Raw genomic sequence first — 12,482 nt, forward strand, 5'->3', positions numbered from 1 at the left:
AAAAATCTATTTTTGATACCTGACTGACACCTTAAATGGTTACCTGAAAGGTTTATAGAATGAAAATTTGCAGAACCCAAATGGAAAAATGAGTTGTTTGGGACACATTTGGGTAAAAGTTTGTATAAAATAATGTTTAATACACTGCTAAGCTGAACACCATGTGTGCACTGACTCCTACCATCTTTTCTGCCATTTATTCATTAATCATTCATCGATTTATCCGTTTATTTCAAGAATCACTTGCATCCATAGAAAGCGATGAACGTGCCTTAACATATTGACACTGAAAAAGGTTGTTGTTCTCCTTGCTGCAGCCAGATCATCCGCTAATGTCAGGCGGTTGCCGTTATCGCGTGGGGAGCTAGAGGTTTTAGCTCGATGACACAAGGTTAAACAAACAGACCTGCATTACTTCCCTCTGCCCAACCCCTATAAGTGAGGTTGTGTGGGCACGTACAAACAGAAACTCACAACTTTCCCTCCCCTCTTAGCCTCTTACAAACTCTACCTGCAAAACACACACACACACACACACATTACACACATTCATGGTAATTCATGGCTTTAGTTATATTTTTAGGCAGCTCTGTGATATGCCAGTGTGATAGCCGCAGTAGATGATGGGTATCTGCTTCCACAAGGTTCCCCTTCTTTGCCCGCACCTTTCCGCTCTTTCTCTTTCATACTTGTTTACTCTGCCACAGTGTGGAAATGCAGGCAGCTCTGATGACACCGGTGTAGCAGCTGCAGATCTGATATTGAAGGCTTTTTGCTCCACCATGCTCTGGACACGACGACAGTGTTTGTTGTTCTTAGAAGCAGCTTGCATTTCGCTGATGGCTTCTGCAGGCCGGTTGGGGTAGTGACAATGTTTTGAAAATTTACAGTATATCAGAGGCAGCTGCTTAACATGGTCTTCTTGCTGTAAAATGTATTCCATCATATGTTGATAGAGAAGGAGTGTAAGTGTGATTTAGTGGCGCCACCACTGATTCGAAAAACAAAAAGTCACAGCATTAACTGTTGTAATTTCCAAACCACATTAGGGTGGAATGTTTCTTCTATCAGAGGGAAGGCTGCTCCAAGTCTTTTTAAACAATATGATCTGTGCTTTAAATAATTGATGGCTAAAAACAGGTTATTACTGACTGAAAAAACATCATATTCACACCGAGAGAGCCTGAAGTTTAAAATCTTATTTTTGCACTCCTATAAAAATGTTCCGCATCTGTGTACCACAATTATTATAAACCACTTGGCAAAAAAAAAAAAAAAAAAAAAAATCATAATGATATGTTGGGTGGTGTATCACTGTTCCACTGTTTTACAAGTACACTACCTAATTTTCAGGTATCATTTATACTGTAGCAGCTTGAGTATGTCGAACTCATTTGAAGACAAAAGTGCGCTGTTTGTTACCAACTGAAGTCACTAAACCATGACTCCCTTAATTACCGTCGCTACGGCTGTTGAGATTTAATACACAATTAACAATGGTAATGGTGACAAATTAACCACCCCTAATTCTGTAATTTTTAAATAAATGGGTCATTGATTTCACACAGAGATAAGCGAAAGCGGTCTTATCATGTTTATCTAGTGACAGATTTGCAGACTGAAATTACAACCAGCGTAGCAGATTTTATCAACTGATGCTAACTAGCAAACTTAGCTCCATGAGTTGGTTGGAAATGCTCTCCTCGGCTTGAATCTAAATGAAAATCTGTTAAAAAGGGGTATTTAGTATGCGCTTGATGGCTACACAGTGTACATGATATGGGTTAGGGTTAGGGACACGGATACTAAAAGACTCGATTCGGCATCACGGTGCAACGATCCATGTAGAAGACATAGAAGTAAAGAAGTATTGCTCTTGTATTGCAGTGTAGAGCTCGTATTAAGTGTGATCATGAAAAATGTAAGATCAGACTTGTTGTTTCGTCCGAACATAACCTCTTTTTGGCTGCCTCGCTCACATACTTGTTCCTACAGTTTAATGTTACAAAAGAAAATGCTTCTAGGATGAGAACTAACAGATGGGTTTGGCAAACATAACGCTATCTTGGGTAACATTAACGGGGGTTGCTAAAGTGTAAAATTCCCCAAATTTTGAAAGTTAATGGTGCTATATGAAAAGTCTCTAAAAAGGGGCTAACCAGAGTTTACAAGGAGTATGAATATACAGTTCTGTATAAACGTTTTAGGTATTTTAGACGTTTAGATCCTTATCCATTATACAAGTACCATCACAGAGGCCTCTGATCGGTCCCAAATTAATTCTGCAGCATGACAACGATCCCAAAAATACAGCCAAAGTCATAAAGAACTATCTTCAGCGACAATGAGAACAAGGTGTCCTGCAACAGATGGTACGGCCCCCACAGAGCCCTGATCTCAACATCATGGAGTCAGTTGCTTCTGTCTTTTCATGTAATCCCAGACTGAGACGCCTAAATCCACAGAAGAGCTGTGGCAACTTCTCCAAGATGCTTGGAACAACCGATCTGCCAAGTACCTTTTTTTTTTTTTGAAAAACTGTGTGCAGGTGTACCGAGGAAGTGGAAGAACTATTTCAGTCGCTTGGCCGACCGACCGACCGACCGACCTTGCCATCCCTTGAGTCAGGCAGCTAGCACGGCTAAAAATCCAGCGATATCCAGCTGTTTATTACTGTAATTACTAAGATATTGTAAAGTTGTATCGTCAGTATAGAGAACGGAGTGCTGCCTCAGTTTTTCTCACCATCACACCATATTTATTTAATAGATAGAGCTCGCTGAGTAGATGTTTTTCAATTGGAGATGATGGACACAACAATTACCGAGAAGACGGCTATGAAAACAGACATTTAAGACTTTGATCCATTTATCAGACACAAGTCTGCGGTTTACATTAAAGCACTATAAATCCACCCGTTATTTGTTTAGCCATTCCTAATGTTGTCTTATTTCAGAGTGTTCCTCCAAATCACTGATCAGATTAGTGACTGTGGGTCATCAATCAGGGAGCAAACGCCCAGACGTTCCTCTCCTCGCGGAGATGCAGCCCACATGCCAGTCAGCCAGAGGAATCCTCGGGCTTGTGGTTGAGACGAGGGGGAAGAGGAGCAGACTTGGCGGATCAAGGGGTTTCAGGCTTGGAGCAGTAGCTGCATTCCTCCATGTCTCTCTGTCTTCCTCTGCTGGTGTCTCACTCTGTCCGTCTCCCCTCTCTCACTCCCCACCTCCCCCCTCCGCCCCCCCATCCATCTCCATTTCCTGTTCCTCAAGCCCCAATGGGGTTGTCAGACAGGATCGTTGATGTTTCCCTGATGTCCTGGCCTCAAACGCTGCACTCTGTCTGTCTGCAGTGTCCCTATTACTCATTTCTCTTGCCCACACAGGTGCTAATAGTAATAATTTAATCAGCCTTATTTTGTTTTTTGAGTAATATAGTGCCTCTCTAGTCCCCTGCATCCGTCATCTGTGGCTTTTTCTTTCGTTCGGGATAAAAGCACATTTCCTTTTACAGTGACTCGCTAACGGCTGACCTTTCGCTGTTTTTGGACGTCATCCTGGTTAAAATGTTGTATTTCTTTCAACTTGAGACACAATGAAAGGGTTTTTTTTTTTTTTTGTTGTTGCCTTTTTTTTTTGCCTGTTAATACTTACGGAAATGAAACGCAGTTGGGAGAGTTTACCTGAGAGAGAGAGAGAGAGAGAGAGAGAGAGAGAATATGTGAACAAGAAAGCATTTAGAAGATGTAGCCTACAGAGAGATGAAAGAGGAGCACTATTTCATTGCCCTCCTCCTCCTCCTCCTCCTCCTCCTCCTTCCTCTCTTGTTCAGTAGTGTGTTTCTACAGTAATGGAGGTGCAGCCTAGAAGACGGATAAAAATCTCTGGTAATTACCTCTGAGTCATACTCTGATCTTATCCGAAAAAGTTGGCCCACTAGTTATTTCTGTTGGCATGGTGAAACCTGGAGAAAGACATACATACTATATATGCAGACAGATGGAGAGAGAGAGAGAGAGAGAGACAAACACATCCTCAGCACTGAGAGAAGTAGCAGACACTGACAGATTTCCAAAACAGAGGGGCAGACGTAAAGGAATCCACACTCATTAATATGTTAACATGGGTAAAAAGGAATACAGCAACCCGATTTTTACTAAAAACCTCAAAAGGTCTCCTGGCTTTCTACTCATTCTACTGACATTAGCTCTATATTGGAAAAAAAAACAAAAACGCAGCATTTAATTCATTTGAATGGGTTCAGTCCGTTGGTGTGGTGGGGGTGTCGACGCAGAGGTCTCCGGCACAAAAAAAAAAAAAAAAAAAAAGTTGTCCTGACTCAACTTTTTCCACAACCCATGACATCATCCGGCAAAGCGCTTGTTTTGGCCACTTACATGCAAGCGCACATTCCTGGTAGATCACTTTGTAATGTAAACTAAGTATTCCTACTGTTTACCTCGCAACTGCCGTGATGCAAGGCGAGGCAAGGCAAGGCAAGTTTATTTAGATAGCACATCTCGTCAACAAGGCAATTCAGAGCGCTTTACATAAAACATTAAAAGCATTAAGACAAAGTGCAAAAGAAACACATCATAATAGGACATTTAAATACAGTTAAACACAGTTATTAAAGAGTTCTCCTCGAGTAAAGAGAGGAGAATAGAAGATAAAAATAAGCTGAAATAGAATGAGACAGATAAAATATGAGGATAAAAGTTACAGCCCAGTGCAAGAAATGAATCAAAAGCCTCAAATTTGATTTACTAAAAGGAAGCGGCGATACAGAAAAAGTCTTCAGCTGTGATTTAAAGGAACTGAGAGTTACAGCAGACCTGCAGGTTTCTGGGAGTTTGTTCCAGATATGTGGAGCATTAAAAACCCAACGCCGCTTCTCCATGTTTAGTTTCGACTCCGGGGACAGAAAGCAGACCCCCGCTCCCAGACGGACCCGAGAGGTCTGGACGGTTCATATCGAAGCAGCAGATCAGAAATGTATTCTGGTCGTAAACCATTCACTGCTTTTATAAACCAACAGTAGCATTTTGAAATCAAGACAAAAACTTTTCCAGAGTTGTAAAATCTTGTCTGTGAGTATTACAGTATAAACTACTGTGCTGCGTTTAGGTGTCTGATGAGCCTTAAAATTTATAGATGTTATTCAAACTGAGCTTCCTGGATCGCATTTCATTCTGGTCGCTACCTGAAGCTACACAACAACTGGCTAATTTCAAGTTGAACGCCCGTCCAGAAGCGACTGTTTTTTTTTTTAAATTTTATTTTATTATTTATTCAAACGACCTCTTTTTCATGGGAGAGCTGGACCCGACGTCAAGTGTCAGACAGGAAAATACAACATCAGGCATATAAATTAAAACGATGCTAAAAGCAGATGAGGACGTATGAAGGCTCATAAAACAGATTAAGTTAGAAAACAGTTGTCAGTATTAAGAAAACTTAAAGCGTAAAACAGAGACAATTAGTATTTATTAGTAATCATTCATCATAGAGTTTATAATATCTTTGAATTCAGTCTGGGATACCGAGTTCTTTAATTGAACTTCCTTCTGCAAGTGAAAACATTAAAGCTTTCTCTCTCGCCTCCGTCTGTACGCCAGGGACAGATAGTAGATATGAGGGAAGTTTGTCTAGAGTGGTTTTATAATTAAAAATATACCAAGAGGGAGTACTACTCTGGAGTACTACTAAGCATTTTGTGTGTGTTGTGTTGTTGGGTTAAAGGACTAGTTTGACGTTTTGGGGAAATACGCTTATTGGCTTTCTCGCTGAGAAACGGAGCCTCGCTGTATTTCAAGCTGGCACGAAAATCATTTTATAAAATGTATCCATGACTTTTCCTCTCAATAGGTGGTCCATATAAACATTCGACGCTCGTTCAGTCTGCATACAACAAAACGCTGATCTCTGCATCCTCGCTTGTTACTCCGCCGCCCGCTTCCAGAAGTTGAACTCCCTCCATCGGTCTCTGCCAGGAAAACTAAAAATCATATCTTTGCAATAAAAGATTAAAACCTTGATTTGATTTCGCTTATTCTCGATATTAGTGAAATTATGTGTAATTTTGGTTGAACGAAAGCCTGCAGGCTCTTGGCGTGTTCTTCTGTAATACAAAGATTAAACGTTTATCTCATCAATGACTTGTGAAAATGTGTATTTATGACCTGTGTGACTTTGTGTTTGTGCAGGACTACCCCAGGAACAGACACCCGGGATGGAGCCGAGGTTCAGTGGCCTACCACGCAGGTGAGGTTTTCACTTCGTTCCCTCCTTTTTTTCTCTCAGTGCTTCCCAAAAGGATATGGAGTCGCCAGCCTGGAGGGTCCGAGGTCATGGCGCTCCTGGAGAAAAATTTTGGCCGTAAAAGCCCAAATTTGGCAGGTTCAAAAGCCACTATTCCATCATATACATAACTTTTTTGCATATTTTAATAAGTTTGCTGGCTTTTCTTCTCTATTGATATCCTCCACACCTACAAGCAGTAAGCAGGTATGATTTAAGGATGAACATTGTTACACACAAAGCAGGAGAAAATGACAGAATAACCAAGAATGTAAACCATAGATAAAAATGTATGATGTGGAAAAACATATATATTACTGCAGGAAGTTCCATTACATCATATTTTATTTTTAAAACATGATTCAGAAGCATCTGACATTAGTTTGTATAATCGGTCAATGGCAAAAAAAAGTAAAAGAACATTTTAAACTGTAAAATTGAAATTACATTTTCCTCATATGACACACAGGCCTGTTACTTTGACAACACTGCCTGTTTCAGTGTGTGTTTGCTCTGCGTCTTAGCTGTAAAAAGCACAATGTAAATAAAGATAATTGCAGCACTTTCAGTGGACTTTTAAATACTTACTGTGCAAGTCGCTTCCGACGGTGTTTTTTCCGAAGTAGCCTGTCTGATGAGGACGTCCTCTGTCTGTGCGATCGATGCGATTCTTCTTCTTCATGTGTTTTGTCATCAATTATTTTTTTCTAATATTTTGTCAAACGCTGAACTCTCCGCTCTCTACTCGGCAGGACACAACCTCTCAGCTGATCACGCACACACACACATTTATATAGAGCATGTCAGGGCGGGACTGAAAGAGACAGATAGGAACGTTTATCTATCATCATGCTCGCATTGTTTGGAAGCGGAGGCTAGCGGTCGTAAACCTACACGCATAGCGAATCGCAACTTGTCAATCAAAAATATTTTTTACCCGAATGAAAACTGAATATGAAGAAGTAACACGGCTCGGACTTAAATGAGCCGTCGGCTGTTTGGGTCGGCATCAGTCTGCAGTATTTCTCAGGAATTCCCCCCTTTTTTTTTTGAATGAATGAAATAAATTGGAGATTCTTCCTCTGAAGCATCTATCAGCTACCTTTTTAAGACACAAACATCACAGGGCGCAGCGTCTCAGCTGGATGTTAAGGTGCCTAGCACAAACAGAGATCAAGGAGGATTGCAGGAAGATAAAAGGGCAGCAGGCAGATAAAACAGATGGTGACAGCATCAGAAAGAGGAGAAGGATCATATCTCCATCTCCTGCTCGCTCTCTCTCTCTCTCTCTCTCTCTCTGTGGGAGTTTCATCATCTAAATGCCTCTCAAGTGATGGACCACAAAAAACAAGACAGAAGAAACTATTTTTTTTTCTCTCAAACTTATCTCTTCCTTTGCTTCCACACACACACACACACACGTTAAGTCTTGGTTATTCACGACCACAGGCCTGTGAACATTATCTGCACAGGCATCCGCACAAAAAAACCCCCACAGCTCCCATTCCAGGCCTCAGCAGCGCTGCGCTATCAGTGCTAAGAGATTAGCTATCAAACCCCTGCTCCCATGATATGAGAATAGGTAGGTGGTTGTTATTACAGCTACAGTAGGTCGCCAGCTCTTTATCTGACAATCCACTGTCACAGTCAAGATCTTGTTAGTCCTTATCTGACCAAAGCAGTTAGGAGCTAGCTGGCTTATCAGCATTATTTTTGGTCTGAAGCATCCTATTGTTAATCTTTTCTCACAGGGAATTTCAGCTGCTCTTACTGAATGATTCACACGCCATAAATGTCACATTCTGTTTATGCTTTCCCAACAGGAAACGTGTATGATTTTATTTTTAGACAAAGGTTTATATACTTTCTTCCAGTTGACCTCCAAATCAGCTATCAAAACACATTTTCTCGTTCACTCCGCACATTCCATTCATGTTTCGGGTTGATGTTTATAGTCCTAAATCCTCCGTATCCCCTTCGCAGATTCCATTTAAACTTAAGGATACATTAATAATAATAACAGTTGATGCTGCGCGTCCTGCCCCCGGGGTCTGCGGATGATACCTCATTGCTGAGTGACAGAAGAGGCCAGTCGTTCAGAAGACTCATCATGCCAGTCCCAGAGGTCTAGCGCTGTGGTCTGCCTCGGGTTTGGCTGCTGTGCGCTGGACACCACAGAAATGTGCACGCCCCAGCACAGCTCCCATTCATCTTATTTGTTAGAGACTAAAATGATGTATGTGGTTTTCCACGCTGTGCGTATGAGGTTTGCCTTCCCATGCTTGGGTTAAGGTGCAGGCTCCGATCCAGCTACTTAAAATCAACAGCCAGGGCCTCTTCTTCATATCTCCCCTCCGCTCCCCGACGCATCCGAGATTCACACAGGACTCGCTCAGGAACCTCAAGAATTGCATGCAGATGCTCTTTGGCAGGGTGACAAAAAGTTAATGTATACACAGTATTATATACACTAGGTCATATAACCACAGCAGAAATTACTTAAAGAAGGAATGACTTTAGCTGTGTTACACTGGTTTTCCTGTTCAGTGCGAGCCAAGAATGCTGTGAAGAGCTGTTTCTGTGACACGTGGTACCTCTGTTATTAACTTTTATGGTTAGTTTTTGTATTTGACCTCAGTATCTAAAAGGCTAAACGTCTGCCAGAATATTCTTGGCAGGCTTTAGCTTCGTATAGACTGTTGAAACTCATTGTTATATTTTTATCGCACCCCATGCTGTTCTTTAGTGCACTGTGAGTGTTTTGTAATGTTTTTATCTTATATTTAGCATTAAAAGAAAACTGTGCATAGTTTTATATTACGCAGCAAATGAGGCAAGTGCATAAATTACAAAATGAACCAGTGCAACATTTCTCATTTTCTTATTTACACTTTAACACGTACAGTCGATTTCTATTCGTGTCATCCTGATTTATGGTGTGTTGTATTGGGCACGCGACCAGTGTTGACCTGGCTCACACGTGATGTGTATTATTGACTTTTAAGGTTGTTATTTTATTCCAGATATATTCCAGTTATATACACAAATGCCTGCCAACTATACCCCAGCTCCTTTGTATAGCTTGTATAGTTTTGAGAGTTCCTTGGCCTGCGCTGGTGTTACCATGAGTGTTTGTGTTGGGAACCGGCCCAGCGTGGACCTCCATCCTGTGCGTTGGCTTGGGTTGGCTCCGCAAGTTAATGGTCCGTGGGCCCCTGTGGGCCCTATCAGAGGCAACCAGCCATCCAACCAGTGAGTGCTCCTCAGCAAGCCTCATTAACCCTGTCACCCCCTCCAAAACCCCCCATCAGTGACTCACACGTGCTATGACTCAACACCCGCAGCCGAATGTTGTGCCCTACCGCCACCGCCTCCATCCATCCTTCACCACCAAGCTAACCTGAGATAATAGGGCTCAGTCTAACTTCTGTGGTGGGCCCTAATCTGATTCCAGCTCAGGTTCAGCAAAAACATTTATTCACTAGAAACATGTCTTGCAGGGAGATAATATCACCGTCTTACCTAATGGGACAAAAATGGATTCGGATGACAGTTTAACACTAAGTATAAAGCTTTGTTCATACTTGTTAGTGCTCGGGCTTCCACGCATACTTCAATCATTGATCTACGTATGCAGATGAATTCAGAACAAGATGGCGACCTGACGACAGAAGAAGAAGAGCTTCTTTCTCTGTTGCCTCTTGCTAAACAACAAGAAAAAAAAAAATAGTGTGTTCAACCTCTTAACTAGAATTGGATCAAGGATGGGGAATAGAGCCAAATTTGGGATGCACACGGACGTCCACAAAGGTCAATGCAAACCCTCATGGACAGTAGGAGATAATGAAATTTACATCACACGGAGCTTCGCAGCCGCAAGGATGCAGCAACCATGACCTGAATGGCCTTAACAGGCACAGAGAGAGAGAGTCTGGTAAACACATTAAACACTATCTGAACCAATCATGTACCCAAACCATGTGTGTGTCCGTATTATAGACGTCACCAAACCAAATGACTAAGAGGATGAAGGTCGTAACTAGTGATTATTTTCATGACTGATTAATCCACAAAGTGATGAATCATTTGGCTTATGAAATATCAAAATAAAAGTGCTTACAATCTGCCAAAATACAAGTTGATGTTGTCTAACTAACAGTCCAAAACCCAAAGATGTTCCGTTTACTGTCATACAAAACAAAGAAAAGCACATTGAAGAAGCTGGAACCATAGATTTTTGCCAATTTTGTATGAAAATTGTGTTGTTATCTATTAATTTTCTGTCAATCAACTAATTAATTAATTGACTAGTACAGCTCTAAAGGGGAATATACTGTATATTTTATATTATATATCAGCAGTTCAACACTTTGTTTGTGATAAAGTCTCACAGCAGCTGCAGATTGAATCTATCGTAAATCCTTAGGAACATGTGCAAACTCACGCTTGAGTGTTTGGGCTCACGGAATAATATAAATATAAATATATTTTAATTTTTTTCATGTTTAAGAGTCTGTGAAGTCATTATTCTCCGGGCAGGGAAGCCCAGTCTTTTCCAGACAAACTCTCATGTTACGAGAAATCCTGTTTTCCTGTTCCCAGCTGGTCTCAGTCCTCCGCCAGGTTCCCAGAGCTGCTCAGGAGCCACAGAGCCTGCCCTCTCCTCCTGTGGGCTCCTCTCCAACCCCCCCCACCACCCCCCCACCACCGAACACGGCTCCAGTTTTCACCTTGTTGTTACTCCTATAATCAACCTTAGACCCCCTAACACCTGGCGGCGGTCACATTAGCTAACACCTTCAGCCTTACCGGAGACCGCCTCAGTCTGTGATCTTGACTTTTTGCATTAACACCATCACCAGTGTGTTTTTTGCTCCCTGCGCTCGCAGCAGCAGCAGCAGCAGCAGCAGCAGCAGCAGCAGCCTCGGAGCCAAACTCTGGTCAGCACCTCTATGCTAATTTTAGACTCTCTAGTCTCCAACATAAATTTTAACATTTTCCGCCACAACCCTAGCCCCCGAAATGAGCTTGCTTCCTGAATATTGATTTCCAACCTTTTTCAGTACCAAAGCACGCCCGAGAAAAGTAACTCGAGTAAGAACTGATTGTTTTGCTCAAAAGTAGCTTTCTAGCTGCCAGGTACATGAATCCTACTGGAACTTAAAGGCTATTTCAGGACCACGATGGAAATAAGTGCTGTGTCGTGCTTGAATTTTATGCATAACACTTGTTTTATGTACGGCTCACAAGTTTGTTTTGTTCGTCTACATCTTCATGTTTCATGTCGGTTTGTTAGGTTTCTTGGTGAATATGTGGAAAAGGTTGTTAGGTTGTGATATGATGGAATAAAACCAAACAAAGTCATGATTATTCAAATGTTTATCCAGAAGATTTCATTTACAGCTGCAACTAATTGTCACTATCTAGTAAGCTTTTTTTTTTTTAATTTCATCTGAATAATTGATTTTCTACAAAATATCAAGAAATATTGGAACACACCCATCACAAGTCAAACAGATAACAACAATAAATACAGTTTCAGAAGCTGGAAACAGACAGTACGGTGTATTTTCCGTCAATGAATGACTTAAACAAACAATAGATTCCAATTGCTGATGATTCATTTATTTTCTGTCGATCGACTGATCGTTACAGCCCCGATCTCATTATTAAATATACAGAACACTCAGGAATCAAACAATAATAAAAACAAAACTCTGAAAGACCGTTCAACCATAACAGTGTGTGTGTGTTTACAAGCTCCTCTCCAGTAAAAGCGAGAGCAACAACAGTGTGTTTAAAGGATAATTAAAGTCTTACGCCATTAATTTAAGTCTTTAAATTTGTTTAGGTAGTTGGAGTCGGCGATTTTTTTTTTTTTTTTAATATATATAAATATAATCTGAATAAAAAAAACGAGCCAACGAACTCGAACTTGCAAGAATATGAAAAAATCCCTCCAGCTGCTGTAGCGAACATCCTTCCAGCCCCTTGACGCTCCGCCAGAGAGTTCTCCCACCGTTCCCGTCCCAGTCAACTGGCTCTATCCTTGGGCCCAAAAACCTAGACTTCCACATCCCAGCTCACCTCCAGTGCCAGCCCTTGTGACTCTCCAAAGCCCTTGCTCTGCTATTTTTAGCAACGCTGCGCCTGTGCCGGCGTGGCTTCACTGTTTGCCTAGTG

General features: G+C 41.5%; 1 protein-coding gene across 2 annotated transcripts in view; it reads left to right on the forward strand.

Moving 5' to 3' along the window:
* The window catches only part of spryd3 (SPRY domain containing 3), a 64,964-nt gene that overhangs the window by 41,433 nt on the left and 11,049 nt on the right, over positions 1–12,482 (forward strand). For both annotated transcript variants that reach the window (XM_067593288.1, XM_067593287.1), the window contains exon 8: positions 6,206–6,263. In XM_067593288.1, coding sequence (XP_067449389.1) covers positions 6,206–6,263 — 58 coding nt within the window. The remainder of the gene's footprint in view (positions 1–6,205; positions 6,264–12,482) is intronic.

The sequence above is a fragment of the Thunnus thynnus genome, chromosome 6, assembly GCF_963924715.1.
Source record: "Thunnus thynnus chromosome 6, fThuThy2.1, whole genome shotgun sequence".
NCBI lineage: Eukaryota > Metazoa > Chordata > Actinopteri > Scombriformes > Scombridae > Thunnus > Thunnus thynnus.